Consider the following 17214-nt stretch of genomic DNA (forward strand, 5'->3'; position numbering starts at 1 on the left):
CAGGTTTGAGAAGAATACAGCTTTCCTCTAATATTTCCGCAAGCTGAGAAGCAGCAACAGACAAGAAGTCATCAGAGGGGGCAGGCCTGTGGGGCCCACTGGCAGGAAAATGTCTGTGAGAGGCACTGTGAATGATGGCCAGTCTCACAAGAGCCACCGGCATCTGAAAACCACCCATCTCTAACACCAGCCACTATTCCCATTGGCACTATGGTGAGACTTCCCTTGAACTGCTACCACTCGTTCTTTCAGTCATTTCACAGAAAGACTGACCCAGGATTTCTCTTGGTCCTTGTCCCATTCATCTCCATGTGAAGCCCCCAGCTGTTAAAACACTGTGGGACACAATCCTAAAACCAAGAGAAGAGCATGAAACTCCAGACACATACCGATTCAGAGAAAGTAGCGAAGTGAGAGCTGCACTTCCTCCTCCCATCTATATATATATGTATTTTTGAGGGGAGGGGAGCAAATGGATCAGCCCAAGATTCTCCTCAAAATAAGACAGCTATTAATGGATAGCTATTGCAAATGAGCCAGGTTTCAGCACTGGAGCTAACACAAAACGCAGAGTTGATGTATTCAAACTCTTGCCTTTTCCAATCCCTCTAAGCCCTGGAAATTGTCAAAATCTCCTTGAGCCTTGCCACGGGACTTTCTGAAGGTCCTACTATTGGGGAACAAGGGAGTCCTTAGTTAAGATTCCAGTAGTAATTACAATGACAGCTCTGGCTTTGGAGCTGAGCTCTTGGCTCCGGCAAACAGAAGTGCAACTTTAAAGTAGCCATGACTAAGGAGGTTATCTGGCAACCTTGGTGGAAGTGCTTGCATGGCAGGCTAAAAAAATACATGGAGTATCTTCTTCCTCCCTCTCCATCAAATGCTCACACTCAAAGTCTTTCCCTTTTAGTTTCTCATGCTTCAGACTTTTTTCTTAGAACAAGGTATAGAGAAATGTTTTCTTTTTATAGGAGAAAAGTGAAATTTTAAATTTTAAATGAGAAAATATTTAAATGAGGAAAACAACTTGGGTATTTTCAGAAGGAAAATTCCAATAAAGAACTACAGTTATTAATTTTCTTATTTTCAACAAAGTTCCTATTAGGTATCACATGAAATAGGACAACCTTGAGAGCATACACTATTTACAATGCATGAAAGCCAAAGACTTTATGGTAGGCAGATAGACTTGTCTAACTTTTCTTCCCCAATACAAGCACGTCGCAGACCTCCTACTTCTACATGTGTTACGGTCTTTTCACTGTGAAAGGTTAGAGAAACTCAATTTTTCAGCCTCTAATATCTCCTAATTATAAGACCTCAGTACGGAACAAATGAGAATAAGTCATCTACTTTGGTCTTATGCATTTAAGCAAGAAAATTCTATTATTCCTCATTCATTGTTCTTTATTTCTGGATAAATCATATCAAAAGTATTGAGTGCTTATGATAGGCAATAGAATAAGCTATATTATGATGTATATAGAAGTTGGTGTAAGAGTGACAAAAATGCAAAGGGTTATTTTATTGTTTCCTAACCCTGAACAGTTGTTTTTGCCATATTATCTAATGATAACGTTTACGTTTACCTGGACTTTGCACTGTAATAACTAGAAACAGAATTGCTAAAAGTGGAAATTAGTTTAAGGCTATTTCAATTATCCTTTAAGATGAAATATGTTTAGAAACATCCTCAAATGTAATACTACCTTGATTTTTTAACAATATACGTATTCTTTTTAGTAACTTCCATTTCAAGCAGGCTTTCTTTGATTATTTTTATTTGAATACAGCAAAACTTGAGGTAATGGTTTGCGAAGTGACTACCCTTTCCACCAAGGTCCCAACAGACCACATGTTGGACATCAAAGGTCTTAGAAAGTGCTGTCAAAACTCACAGGATTTGAATTGATTTTCTGACAGAAATGAGCACTTCTGTTGCACTCCTACTAGTCATTTGCTTTCTTAAACTCAGAAATATTGGTTTTTATAGTCTCTGCGACTTTTTGGCAGATGTCTAAGATTGGTCCCATAGTTTTGACAATTTGCTCTAACTAATCTGCAGCGGACTCCATGGTATTCTTGGCATTCTCAGGTTTTCATGCATCCTGCGACTTTTTCAAGGTGTCCACTGTAGTGGTTTGCATGAACCTGCACTTGGGTTTTTCTAAGACGTGGAGGCAGGCATCTGATTACTCTTTGGTGTCTTTTCTATAAAAGTCATGTAACTGAAGATTCATGATGGGATACTTCATCAAGAGTGAGAGAAGATTCCAAACACCCAACATGGTTACCACCATTCAGCAAAGACAATGATTGGTACATGAACATCTTGGAACACTTCTTTAGCAAACTGATGCAACTCCTTTACTTGCATTGGTACTTTTCTCAACCACTCTACACAAAGCTGTTGCAATTTTGGAAACTAAAAGTTTATTTTGCATTTTGTCCTTTGCATCCACTACAGGTTGCATCTCCTTAAAAATTTTGAGCATTTGTTCAATGATATCCTTAACATAACCATCTTTTTCCATAGTCATTGAGATGATCTGAGTATTCATACTGCTGTTAAACAATCTGCTAAGTGTGTATGTGAAGGAAGCAAAATCTTACAAGTGAAAGAATGTTTGGCAGCTTAAACCAGCCTCTCTTTATCCTTTTCAGACTCTGAAGACATTTCTATAACAAAAATGTTCAGCATTGCAAAACAAAGCAGAAATCCAAATGAAAACTATAAGTGCATGCATATATCTGTTATCCATAAAGAGACTCAAAGTATAATCTAAATGTGAAGATAACTCCTGTCAATGGTTGGAAAGCTACACAAGCTTTAAGGCAGAAATGATCTTGTGCTTTAATAAAAAAATAATACCAAAAATTATGAAAACAGTAGAATAGGGGTTTTTCATTGAATTTAAACCACATATCAAATATTGTGTGCTGGATCTGGAAATGGATATGCTGATATATAGAGTGACACTATTCTCAGGTATTATCCTCAATAACTATCCAATCTAGTGGAGAAGATTGGATAAAGTATTAAAAATTACACAAAGGAGCTCTGGTTCTAGTTAAAATAGAGCAAGCACACTCCATAGAATCTTTCCTGCTGATTACAACTAAAAATACTAGACCGAATATGTGTTAGGTTGGTGCAAAGGTAATTGCGGTTTTGGACTGTGAATTTCAAATCATTAGAACTAGGCTCAAACATATCTTTATTAATTAAAATAGGAACCATTACAATCAACACATTTTTGCCAATGAGAAATAAGTTTGTTTATTCCTATAGCGTACAAATCTGTGCTTCAGGATTCGACGAACTCTTGGAAAGCATTATGTGCATCCTGATGGTTGTGGAAGTGTTTTCCCTGCAAAAAGTTGTCGAGATGCTTGAAGAAGTGGTAGTCGGTTGGCGAGAGGTCAGGTGAATATGGCAGATGAGGCAAAACTTCATAGCCCAATACATTCAATTTTTGAAGCATTGGTTGTGCAATGTGTGGTCGGGCATTGTGGAGAAGAATTGGACCCTTTCTGTTGACAAGGCTGGTTGCAAGCATTGCAGTTTTCACAGCATCTCATCAATTTGCTGAGCATACTTCTCAGATGTAATGGTTTTGCCAGGATTCAGAAAGCTATAGTGGATCAGACCAGCAGTAGACCACCAAACAGTGAACATGACCTTTTTTTGGTGCAAGTGTGGCTTTGGGAAGTGCTTTAGAGCTTCTTCTCGGTCCACCCTCTGAGCTGGTCATCGCCAGTTGTATAAAATCCACTTTCCGTCGCACGCAATCTGTTCGAGAAATGGTTCATTGTTGTTGTGTGGAATAAGAGAAGACGATACTTCAAAATTACAAATTTTTATTTGCAGTCAGCTCATGATAAACCCACTTGTCAAGCTTTTTCACCTTTCCAATTTGCTTCAAATGCCAAACGACCATAGAATGGTCGACGTTGAGTTCTTCGGCAACTTCTGGTGTAGTTGTAAGAGGATCAGCTTCGATGATGGCTCTCAGTTGGTCGTTGTCAACTTCCGATGGCCGGTCACTACGCTCCTCATCTTCAAGGCGCTTGTCTCCTTTCCAAAACTTCTTAAACCACCACTGCGCTGTACATTCTTTAGCAGTTCCTGGGCCAAATGTGTTGTTGATGTTGTGAGTTGTCTCCGCTGCTTTACGACCCATTTTGAACTCAAATAAGAAAATCGCTCAAATTTGCTTTATGTCTAACATCATTTCCATAGTCTAAAATATATATAAAATAAAGAGCAAGTAATAAGTCATTAGCCAAAAAACATAGAGCGAGAAATGTGCATTAAAATGATGTATAACATAACCACATTTATTTAAGAATGTATTCCAACATCAAATAGCAGATTTCAACAACGCAAAAACCGCAGATAACTATCAGAAAACTCTGAAAGGTGGAGAACAGCAAACCTAGGAAGTAGAGAATGCAGCATTTCAAAGATTAAGATCATCTGATACAAACTCCCAAAGAGTCTGTCCTGTCTAAAAGTGCTTCTGTACTTTCATTACAACTCTTCCTCTTCTGCTATAGAGAGGAGTATTCATGTCACTAACCAATGTTCATGATCCCATCTTTCTGTATATCCTTGAGAATGCTGCTCTATCAATCATCTCCCCTTTCTCTTGTGCTATGGACTAAATCATGTCCCCCAAAATTCATATGCTAACATCCTAACCCTCAGTATATTGTATTTGGAGACAGGGCATACAAGAAGGTAATTAAGGTTAAATGAAGTCATAAGGGCAGGACCCTGATAACAACAGGATTAGTGACCATGTAAGAGGAAACACCAGACAGCTCTCTCACATGCTCTTTCCTCCATGTGAGGACATAGTAAGATGACTGCCTGCAACCCAGGAAGAGAGCCCTCCCCCAAAACTGAATGGGCTGGCACCGTGATCCTAGATTCCCAGCCTCCAGAACTGTGAGAAAATAAATTTCCTGTTTAACCACCCAGTCTATAGTATTTTGTTATGGCAGCCCAAACTGACTATTACATCTTTCATCCTCCATCCCTCCCTCTTAATTGTTCCTTTTTCTTTAACTACTACATAAACACTCAGTTCCCTACTCATTTATTTAAAAAAAAAAAAAAAAGAAAAGAAAGAAAGTTTGACCTTCATTTCCCTTCAAGTAATGATTCCATCTCATTCTTTCCTTTAATTCTCAAATTTCTCAAAAAAGAAATTTTTTACATCATTTTAACGTATTCTGTCCCCCATTATTTTCCTGTAAGGCACCAATAACTTCTAATTATCAATTCTGTTGGCCTATTTCCAGGCCTTAACCATCGTGAGGTCTCCGCATTACTTAAAATTACTGAATACCTCTTCCTACTTTGAAATTTTCTCTTCCTGAGGCCTCCATGATGTTGCACAACTCTGGTCCTTCTGTATCCTAAGCTTTATTTTTTTCACAGGCTTCTCTTCCTCCCTGTAGCACCAATAGCTCTCCAGTGTCCTAAGCTCAGTAAGTCTCCTAAGCCTTACCATGTCTTTGGCCCTCATTATATTCTACACTTTCTCCCTTGGAGATCTCAGCTGTCCCCATAACCACAGAAGCCATCTGAATACAGATGACTCCTAAATCTCCCCGTGTAGCCTCAGCAGTTCTCATGATCTCCAGGTTTACATTTTCAATTACCTGTTGGTCATCTCTATAGGTAATTACACCAGTATATTCTACACAATGTATCCAAAAACTGAACTTGTCTCCTCAAAAAACTTTCTCCTCTTAACATTTGCTACATTGTTGAAGCTCAAAATCCACTTTCATTTTCTCTTCTCCATATTAAATCTGTCCCTAAGACTTGTTAATTCTCTCTGAACTTATTTCTATTTATATCCCCTCCAGGGCAGTCCCATAACTACTATTCCAGTAACCTATCATCTAGACAATTTTCATAGTCTCACATTTAGTCCAGAGGTCATAAATGCAGTCCACAGGCAAAATCCAACCAGCAAATGTGCTCTGCTTAACATATGAGTTTTCAAAATTCATATATCAGTTGCCAAATTTAAAAAGTGAAAGACAGATATTTTCATTTCTATAGATTACTGAAAAAAGATTAACTGACAGCACTAAGCCCAGGTTCGTAGTTGGAAAAACTACTGAGAGCTGAAGTTGTCCTCTTTAGACTGGACATTCACCCTCTACATCCTTTTATCTTATACTAAATGTTTCAATTACTTATGCATCTTGTCTGGCTACTGTAGGCATTGGAGTCGGTGACCCATATTTATTGTCCATACCAACTAATCCAGTTTATGTAAAGTGACCTGTCTGAAATCTAAACCTCCTAGTGTTAACCCACAATCAAAAACCTTTAATGCTTCAGTATTGCCTAGAGAATAAAATAAATTTCCTGGCATGGCATTTAAGACCATCTACAAACTCCTCTCAGTGTTTCATTACTTGCCCTCTCTTCACAGCTCTCACAAATACCTTGTACCACCAGCATAGGACTAATTTTGTCCCCTGAACATTCTCCACAATTTTTTGTTCAGCTCCTTTGTTCACAGTATTCCCTGTGGATATTATCTATTCTATACCTTAACCCCTACACATCTATAGAAATCTTACTTATCCATCCTTACCTAGTTCAGATCTATTGACCACATGTGCTTTTTTATTTTTCTCCCATGTCCCTACATGGTGGATCCTAGGATACATTGAGTGCAAATTGACCCACTGGGACAAAAGTAAAGTAATATCCCACTTAGCCCTTCTTTAGGACTATAATAAGACAGCACCTTTAGATTTTACAAGTCTCCTAGCTAGCATCTTAGTTCTGTATCCTCTTCCCACCCAATAACAACAGAAATTATCACTGTTAATAAAAAGAAAAGCTACCATTTAATAAGTTTTTGCCATATATCGGCACTATGCAAGTGATTTCCATGCATTATCTCATTTAATACTTATGACAATCCATAAATTATGTATTCATACTCACATTACACCAATGAAAATATGTGGAGAGAGTAAGTGACTTTCCCAGTGTTACATGGTTAGTAAGTGGTACTTTGGGTTCATAAAATCAGATCTATCTTAATTCTAAAGCTTGCGATCTTTCTACAAAATTATACTGGACTAAGTGATTTCTCCTGCTTCTGAGGTGCCTTTGTTGTAGAGAAATCAATGGGGATTAGGACAATATCCAGAGGAAGAAGCATGGAAGACTGATATAAACTTTAAGGGAAAAGAGTCAAGCTGGTCTTTAAGGTTTTTATATTATCAAGACAATTCACCAAGATAACAAGAAAGATAGTGATAAAGAGCAGAGGAATCAGTAGCACACAAAAAAACCGACATTTGGCTATAAATATATTTGGATTTATATCTCTTGGGAACCTAAACAAGGCAATCAGCAACAGATGGAAGTACAAATGCAACAGAAGCTAAAGGAAACAATATCTGGAATAACTGACAAGATGAAATCCCCAAATCTGAGAGCTGTCATCAAAGAACCGTCTTCTCTACTAAATTCAATTAGCTCAGTGTTATAGCACTTTTCAACATTAAAGAACAGAAAAATAAGTTTTCCCACTTTATCACTCTTTCAAATTATATCATTTAATCTGTACTAATTTTATATTAATCAGGGAAATAGAAGAATTCTGAGAACTAAACCATGCAGAAATAGTCTATAAACCAGACAGGCAGAGGGACCCAGCAGAGACTAGCAAAGCTTGTAAGTCATCACATTCCACCAGAAACATCCAGATGAAACCAGATGAAAAAGCGCGTCAACAATATTGCTAAACAAGTGCTGGGACTACTGAACTCAGAAACACAGCAAGGTAAGCAACATGGATATTTCTATTAGTACTGATATAATACTCTTGTTTCTCAATACTATAGGCAATTTGAAATAACATGTCAGTCTTGAGTCCTAGCCATTAAGCATAATAAAGTAACAAAACAACTTTGTCTAAGAAGATCCCATGGCATGCTCTTTTTTCTTATTTCTCTGAAGACACCAGAGAAAATAGAAAAATGATAGCTTATATAACTGATTAAGTCAGAGAGGAAGATAAAGCAGTAAAGACATCAATTTTAGAAAGGATTAAGGATGAAATGACACCTGTGTGACTGTGTATTGTTTGCAAAGATTGTTCAATTTCCATTTATGCTTTAACATTAATATAAGCACTCAGTAGCTGTAAAAGAATGAATGTGCAATCTAATACTTGTTAATGTATAGTGCTTATGCTCCTTCATAAGTTATTACATTTAAATATCATTGGGAATTTACTGTGTGTCTCCAAATAGACTGTTCCCTTCGTGAGAGCAAGAAACATTGTCTACTATTTTTATAATAAAATATAATATAATATAATACAATACCGGGTTTTATATTAATTTTTGCTCCAAAAGACGCATTAGAGCTGATAGCCTGGTTAGATCTTATTTTCGGGGAAACACGGTATTCTTTAGAAAAAGTTACAGCAGAAAGTGTGATCATACAGTGATCAGCTTTTTATTTTTTTTAATTAAAGGCCATGGTTTTGATTTAAATTAAAGAAGGAGGCTCAGAACTAGTCAGTAGCTGTTGTTTTCTCCTGAAAAGCCTCTGAGTTTACCTATATCCCATTCCCACACTCCCAAATAAATGAACCTTGTATGATAGCCGGACCTAATATAGATAGTGAGGAAAAGTGACAGCAGAGATAAATGTAAAACCTCAGAGAGCACTAAAAATTAAACATCAAAGGTTTAGACAGGGTCATGATTTTTCTTTCTTTCTTCCTTTTTTAAATTGTTATTATGGGAAAAGTTCAAACACACTCAAATGTGAAGATATTAATATAACAAACTCCCACGTACCCATAACCCAGTTTCAAAAGTTATAAAAACAAGGTCCATCTCATTTCCTCTATAACCCTACTCCACTTTCGCTTCTATTATAGGTTACTTGAAAGCAAATCTCAGAGATCGCATCATCTCGTTGTTAATATTTTCAGTATGTATTTCTACAAAGGCAAGAACTCTTCTTTTTGAAATTTAACTGTATGCTCCCCAAATCAATATTTAACAGAATCATCTTTGACTTTGAAACACATCCAATGTCCTCCTGTAAAAATGTATTTTTGATGGCAATGTAAAAGTTTTTGGAATGCAACTTCCAACACATACCAAAAGTAATAAAAGTTTTTATTCCCGTTAATTATATAATTTTTCTGTAAATTTTTCCTGAGGAAATAATCCAGATAATTGAAGGGAGGAAAAAACTGTGTATTAAAATGTTCGTTAGACTATTATGATAGTGAAACAATTGGGGATTTATTAAATTATGGTAAAGATAGCTTATGGAATATTTTATATAACCAATAAAATGATTATAAAACTAGAAATATGGGTAAATGTTTAAGTAAATTAATGTGATATGAAAATTCTATTTACATTAAAACTTTGTGAAAATACTTATACATTCAAACAAACTTTAGAAAGGAACAACAACAAAAACACCAAGATATAGGTTTATGGGTGTTTTTCCTCCTATATTTTAAAGTGTTTATATGTCAGTGCTATTGACCTTATATTTTAAAATACTTTATCAAATCTTTTAATTTCATGTTATAATTCAACCATCTACCAAAGCACATATCACATGTCACTTTGTCCATGAAGCTTCCACTAATATTAATTTCTCTCTTTAAATTTCTACAGCACTTGACAGTCAATGTACTACTATTATTCACAAAAGTATCCTGAGGATTTTTTATTTGAATATTTGATAATCAATACATTTTCATTTTGTAAGATGGTTCCTTTCCAGAAAAATTAAAACAACTGTATAGTATCACTAAATAAACCTTAACTTTTAGATAAAATCATCAAAATATTTCTGCCTTTTCTAATATGCTCTTTAATCTTGAATGTTTACTTCTCAACTCAACAAAATTGACATGGATTCAATAAGAATCCATCTGAAGCTAGTCTCCAAATTTGTTCATTATATGAAACAGCAAAATACATGTGATCTCCAAACTGTTTTAGCGGCAGAACACTCATCAAATTTTACCCATCCACAGCCCAAATAAAGCAACACAAGAAAGCACACTGCTGCTTCTGCATAGGCTGAGATGAAATAGGCGTGCCAGAAACCAATAGCTCCCCCTGCTGGCTAGAAATTCCCCATCAGGCTGCCCCAAGGTTCTATAGAATCTATTTCAATGAGCCACTGCAATAAAATATGCAAGTAACAGCACAAACTCTCCTGTACAGAAGTGGATGGTAACGTCCCAAAGTGAATTTTACACTGACAGGGAGTACTATCATGTGAAAGTAAATAATGTAAAAGTTCGCATTTACCATACAAAAGGTGCAGGTAATCAGAACTAGATTAAGTAGACCACTTAGCTACCTGCTGGTGCCAATCTTGAAAAGTCACTTTTAAAATGACTTTAACATGATTTTTAAAAGATTGAATTTTAAAGTCAATATTTAAAATGTCATAACTGAAAATTTAACAAGCTAGAAAAAGAATATGGTCCAGAGCTCCTTATAGGTATAGTACTATACCAGGGGGTGGGGGGGAGCAAAAAAAAATGTATACAAGTGGACACTTTGGTCAACGTTGCTCAAGCAGTAGTTCGCCGTAATCAGAAGTGTCTGGACGCTGATGGTAACCACTCTGAGCACCTCTTTAGTTGCAGAAGTCAAACATGACTTGTAGTCATCTTTTATTGTTGCATATATTGAGTATTACAATTTTAATACAGTTTTCCTTCTTAAAATGTGCATACCTTTTTTCAGCACCCTCTGTATACTGTTAGTAAGCTATCACTTAGGCATGCCTAAGCAACAACTAGGGTCTTTAAGAAGGGTGACTCCAATTAATTGAAAGGCTTTCATTTTGCTGAGTGAAGTAAGCAATTTGAGAGTCAGAACTAAATTGTCATGGGCAATAGTGGAGACACTGGACATTACCAACAATGGTTTTCCAAGAGGTGTATAACCACTCCTCTAAATATCAAGCACATATTTAAGAGTAACAAATTGAAAGAGTGCAAATCATTAACCCTCCTTGGATGACTGAATGTCTCCATATGGACCCAGTGTCAATATATATTAAAAGTGTGAGCTGTTTAAAATTTGAATTTGCACAAATCAAGCACCACCTCTATCTGTAGTTTTGAAAGACAGTACTTTCAACTTGACATGTAATTTTAAATATCTTAACTTCTTAACTAGATTAGAAATACCATGAAAGCAAGGACCATACCTTTTTCATTTTTGTGTGCTCTACAGAGCCTATCAAACTACCTTATACACTGTAAAACACTCACTACTCCATTAGATAAATTGTTACTGAATTATTAAATTGCTTCTTTCACCAGGCTCTTCAAATTTCACCTGTCCAAGAAATAATTCATTAGTTTCACCTTAAAACCCTACCTTTCCTCCACCTCATTCTCTAGCATTTATCTCACAGTTGGGATAGAAACAATCTTGAACTATATTCAGTACTGGTGCAGGTAAGGTGGCAGGCCTGCTGAAGATATTTGCGTATGGAACCCTCCTAATACCCTTCCCCAAGGAAAAAAGAGCTAGGAAGGTAAGCCTGAGTCAGAAAATAAAAGTCCTTTTTCATTAGATATGAAAAATAATTCTGGGCACATCATGCTGTCTCTTACTCAAACTTTTTATTGGCACAAAATTATGGATTGATGTCTGGATCATCTGGGTATAATAGTGTATGTGCAAGGGCTTGAGTATGTAAAGAAAGAAAATATTACTTTTGTAGTTTAAAAAGTACTGTGTCTTTGATTTCTGGTAAGATTGAATTTCTTTTCATCAATTAGCTACTATTTCTTCTTTTACTGTCTGTTCAGAGTTGTTTGCTCATTTAGCTGTTAGATTACTATTTTCCTTATTAATAACAAGTCTTTAAAAATTCATACTTCTTCATTTTTCTTAAATTTTCCCCAATTTGTGTTTAGTTCTTTTTACATGGTCATTTTTGTTAGTCAAATTTTGATATGACTTTTTTTTCCATTGGTTTCCATACAGACATTTGAAAATGATCCATTTTCTTTTAGCTATTAGTTTATTTTTTTACATATATTACGCCGATAACATTTTAAATTAACTTTTAAAGCCCCAAACTAGCTCATTATGCCAGGATCATTTATGGAATAATAATTTCAATTACCATCAATTTGAGATTCTACATTATATAGTACATCAAATATATAGAAGGATCTGCTTGGGAGACTTTTGTTCCATGAGTCCATCTACTCTTTCAAATCTGCACAATAGTGGTTAATATTGTGTTTTTATAGTATTTTTATATTTGAGGAGGAAAAAGTCCCATCATTACTTATCCTGAAAAAATAATTAGCCTCACCTGTTCAGTCTTTCAGGCATATTTTATGATTAATTTGTCAAGCTGTATTAAAACAATAAATTAATTGGGAAAAAACTGATCACTTGGAAGCATTCAACCTCCCATCCAGGAGGAAGGTTCATTTATTATGAATTCAGATAATAGCATATGATAGCTGCTAGAAATACTTTCCACTTTTTCAAACTAAGAAAGACTCCTCTTACCTTAATATCTAAATAGGGATGTAGTTGGCGATCTGATTTCAATCAGAAACCATAGTTTTCATTTCATGGGAAGATCTGAAAAGTGGGAGCCAAAAAAAGAAAAAAAAGTTTAATGGAAAATTCCTAGAAGAAAAAAGAGAAATCAAAGTTCAAATTTGTGGTTATAAAATTGCAGTTTGCAACCCAATGATGAATTTGGGGAATATTTAATAGACCCTCAACAAACGATGTCTTTATATAGAATTATTTTTCTAAGTACTGTCTTAGGGAAATTTATGTCTGTTGCTTGGATGTGTGTGCACTTGTGTATGTGTGTACTAGATCTGAATCAAAGATAAAAATGAATTTCTGACTATGATATAAGTTTATGCCACCAGGAGTATCAGTGCAGTTTTCTAAATTAAACATCATTAAATGATCATGTTCCTAATCCATTTTTTAAAAATGGTCCCCTCTCCATTCCTAAATTACATCTTTATGACTTGGAGGATAGATTATTTTCATGTTTACTTTCTTGAGAGAAAAACACCTTCACTCCGTCATTCCATGTTTCTCAGGTTCCCCATATCTAGGTTAAGAATATGGTCCTAAGATAGAGCCCAAGTTAATCAAGATATTGCTTACTCATAGAGAGAATGTGCCAGATCCCACATAGATATAGAGAACTCCATTTTCTCTTTCTTTTCTCCCAAGGGTTTAAAGGAAAAATAAATGTGCCAGGCACATAGTAAGCCTACTCAACATAAGCATATTAACATTGTTCTTACTGGGCTCAAACTTTCACCCAAATAAACTCAGAAGCACATGCTTATTCCTTTTTTCTCTGCATGGTACTCTGAGCCAGAAGTGTAAACTCAAACAGCTCCTACCAGGCTTATTTTATTCATTCTACGGTACTCCTCTGCTAATTATTCCTTAATACTTCTGTGAAATGGCATTATCTTCTTTCCAAGGCTAATTCTAAATTATCTTAATGATGGCCAAGTGCAATACAGACCATTCTAAATATTTTCATTTATGAACTTTGCAAATAGAGAATCAGAGGCAGTCATGACTGCACTGTCCCTCGTGCCATGCCCATTTTCTCAAGTGATTTTAGTCCAAGGCATCTTAACTGTATAGTCTCATCACAAGGATTTTTTGTAAAGATTGTATTGTTATATTCGCCTTTCAATGTCCCTTAGGTTTAGAGAACAAGTAATTTGCCTGTAAAGATATAGTGATTTAAATATTGCAAATTAAGTCACAAATTAATATTGTAAATTAATACAAACAAAATTATATATAAATAGCCCTGTAAACTCAGAGATCTTAATATTTTTCTGGCCTTACTAATTTAACTCCAAATATCAGAGAAATAAATCTCTGCATTGTGGTGACCAAAAGTTGGAGAAATAAAGGAGCACCAGTTATCAAGAGCTCACCATTTCCAACTGTGTTCTGTTTCAAATGTTATTAGACATTACTTGGAAATAATCACATTTATTTATTAATAATCAGATGCTTGATAAACACAAGTATTTCCTATCTACAACTTCCCCCACCACAAAGTGTAACAATGCCTTAATTAACGCATCAATAGGTTATATTCTGGTGCCCACATTTCCACACACTGACTCCAAGTTTCATAAAAATAATTGTTTTCAAGAACCCATTGAGTTTTCTGAGAATTCCTTACATAGCACATTGCTGCTTTGCTATTCATGAAGTAAAAGGTTTCCTGGTCAAATCTAAGCAGACAGGAGATATTTTTCAAGATTTTTAGTGAAAATTTACCATTTTGTTTTTCAGAGATCATATCTGAAATATGGCTCACAGTGACTTACTCTACCCAGACAACCCAAGGAGGCGGGAAGAAGTAAACCATCTTCACCAACAGCTCCTTGACTGCTTGTCTGACAGCTTCTATGCCACCAATAAGTTGATTGGGGTTTTAAATACGCATTTGGGGTGCAGGCTGGCCTCCATTGAGATGAAAAGAGATGGCACCATCAAAGAAAACTGTGATATCATCATCCAAGCTGTGATGAAAATCCAAAAGGAATTGCAAAAGGTTGATGCAGCACTAAAAGATAAACTAGAGCCTACCCTTTATAGAAAACTTCAGGATATTAAGGAAAAGGAAACAGAGAAAATTGCAATTGTACAAAAGGTTATTTCAGTCATCCTGGGAGAAGCTACTTCTGCAGCCAGTGCAGTGGCTGTTAAACTCGTGGGCTCAAATGTCACAAGTGGCATAATTAACAAGTTGGTCACTGTGTTAGCTCAAATTAGTGTTTCCCTCCTTGGTAGTATAGGAGTTGCTGTTCTTGGCCTTGGCATAGATATGATCTTCCGTGCCATCCTGGGAGCAGTGGAGAAAACACAGCTTCAAGCAGCCATCAAAAGTTATGAAAAGCATCTGGTGGAATTCAAGTCAGCCTCAGAAAAATATCATCATGCCATTACTGAGGTCGCCAACACAGTGGAACACCAAATGAAATAAATAGCCACTTTATTTGCCACTGGAATATTTTCTGCTTCTCTCTCAATAACAGTGCTTTGTTTCTTTGATTAGGTTTATTTTCCATATGCTTCCAACAGAGACATAAGTACGGTAAACAACCTGGAAAGAGGAATTACAGATGCCAAAACTAGATGACTCGAGAGTTTTGCATCAACAATGAATGCCTGGATCATTTGGTACCAGATCCTGTGAAATAGAAGATTATATCCGAGGATTCTTCTCACTCTGCTATCAGGTCAACATTAGCGTAAATGATATTATAGAGCAGGAGGTGTATGGGGTTACCTTTTCCTTTTTTAATTCCCTATCAAAATTCTTAAAATTTACATTGAATGCAGACATTTTCATTTCTACTTCAGACATCATTTAGTTCTATGGGGACATACTTAGTAACTTCTGCCTGAACACAAACCACAGGCCTTCTAAAGGAATAGAAATACTACCATAAGTTTGACCATCAGTTTAAATTCAACTTTCTGTAAACTGGAAGAGACTGAAATATGGCTTGTAACAATCTACTTCAACGATGAAAGGAGGCAATGGTTCTGGAAACTTCTAATTATACACTATAATTTGGATGGATTTTTAAAAGACAAAATTTAAAACTAAAAAGATAAAGGTTTTGTTTCTATAATTGCAACCAACCTGACCAACTGTGGTGTGATGATTAAATATCCCTCACGTGAATGTTTGAACACTCTGGAACATTTAAAAAACAAACAAAGCAAATCCCAGCTACACATGCATAAAATGCATCTAGGATACAGGAGAGGAAGTAGCAACTTTTAAGAATTTTAGAGGAAAGTCATAATTTATTACATTATGATTTTTCAGAAAAAAGAAATTTCATTTTCAATACTAGCAGAATGGAGGAAGTTGTCATTGTATATAAAGCTTTAAAGGTGGCCCATTTCATTAATTACCTACTTTCAGAAAAATCTAGAGGCTATGGAGGCCTAATGGTTCAGTTGAATTTCTGCAGATGCACGTGTTTGTTTCCTAAATCCTGCACCAACTTTTAACTCCCATTGAGGCTCTCAGATTCTACTTGTAAAATTATTAATAAGCTGTTGATGCAAGAATGTGTTATAGTTGATTCTTGAAATTTGAAAATTTCAGCATCTTAAAAATTAAAATCTAGATGAAATACTTGAATTTTTCAAATGTAATAATTTTCTATCATTATTTTTTAAAATTCGTTGCAAAACATCACAATTTAGTTCACCTGCAAAATTAAACTTTTTTATTACCTGATTTACAAGCTTTAAACTACAAGATATTTTTATTGTTCTTTCTGGGACTCAAAATTCAGTCTAAAATCAAATCAAGAATTTCCTAAGACAAAGGTTAGTTTAGGAAAGGGACAAATGTATAGTTAAGTGCACATTTAAATATTCTGCTAAAAGTTACTATGTATCTCCATCAGTATTTTTTACTATTTATAATTGATATTAAGAATTGGCCTATATCTAACATATTTTCCTATCAGGGATATTCAGATTAAGATCAGAAATAAACAAGCGTCTCCTTTAACAATAGAATTTTTAAATATAAAAAGTTTCCTTCAAGGTGAAAAGACAGGGGAGGTGTCATAGAGAAAAAGCGGACAGAAAAGGAAAGGACGAAGAATGGAGCTAAGGAAATAATCCCGTATGTACAGTGACATCATAGAGGATTTTGGGCTGGTGAAAAGACCAGAAGCCAGTATAACCTCGCCCGTCGTAAATGTAAAACTGACAGCACATGTATCCCCACATTTCCTTTTCAAAGTACAAATCCTGTAGATTAGCAATCTGGCCCTGTAATATGGGCACTGATTTGCTCAGGGCTACAAAATGTTCTGTGTGACTATAAACTACCGAACTTTCTGACGGTCAGGACTCTAGCACAGCGCAAACACAGTAGCAATTATTATTTGGGAATTCGTTTTCAAACAGACACTCCCAAAAGATCGCACTAGCCTACGTCACGAAAAAAAAAAGAAACTCATAGAACTAACATAACTCCATGAGGCCGAAAGAGCACAACACACCTCCTAGCTTATACTCGCCGGGCTCGCGCAGCGCAATAAATGAAACTCCCGGAAATTAGGTCAGAATGCCGCCTTTCCAAGAGCGGCT

The 17214-nt window shown here is 35.7% G+C and overlaps 3 protein-coding genes and 1 pseudogene across 4 annotated transcripts in view; 1 reads left to right on the plus strand and 3 right to left on the minus strand.

The window, feature by feature from the left end:
- PDE6H (phosphodiesterase 6H) overlaps positions 1-17190 on the minus strand; it is a 143628-nt gene extending 126438 nt beyond the window's left edge. Inside the window, exons 1-2 of the mRNA XM_074325984.1 lie at positions 17127-17190; positions 12589-12663 (exon numbers count right to left, since the gene is read on the minus strand). The gene's annotated coding sequence lies outside the window, so the exon portion shown is untranslated. The remainder of the gene's footprint in view (positions 1-12588; positions 12664-17126) is intronic.
- Positions 1104-3067, minus strand: LG02H12orf60 (linkage group 02 C12orf60 homolog). The gene is given in 5 exon segments (XM_019744747.2): positions 1104-2259; positions 2261-2311; positions 2313-2371; positions 2373-2626; positions 2629-3067. Coding segments are annotated over 5 exon segments (747 nt in total). The 5' UTR covers positions 2702-3067; the 3' UTR covers positions 1104-1949.
- Positions 3202-4241, minus strand: LOC141570134 (histone-lysine N-methyltransferase SETMAR-like; annotated as a pseudogene).
- On the plus strand, positions 7688-16352 carry SMCO3 (single-pass membrane protein with coiled-coil domains 3). Of its 2 annotated transcripts, none has more exons than XM_019744748.2 (2): positions 7688-7832; positions 14380-16351. In XM_019744748.2, the coding sequence occupies exon 2, from the start codon at positions 14396-14398 to the stop codon at positions 15071-15073; it is 678 nt and encodes a 225-aa protein (XP_019600307.2). In that variant the 5' UTR covers positions 7688-7832; positions 14380-14395; the 3' UTR covers positions 15074-16351. The 2 variants fall into 2 exon arrangements, with proteins under 2 accessions (XP_019600307.2, XP_019600308.2); XM_019744749.2 differs by lacking the exon at positions 7688-7832 and adding an exon at positions 11464-11593 and having other exon boundaries at positions 14380-16352.
- Positions 17191-17214: the final 24 nt, after the last annotated feature.

This window comes from Rhinolophus sinicus, linkage group LG02, assembly GCF_036562045.2.
Source record: "Rhinolophus sinicus isolate RSC01 linkage group LG02, ASM3656204v1, whole genome shotgun sequence".
Classification (NCBI taxonomy): domain Eukaryota; kingdom Metazoa; phylum Chordata; class Mammalia; order Chiroptera; family Rhinolophidae; genus Rhinolophus; species Rhinolophus sinicus.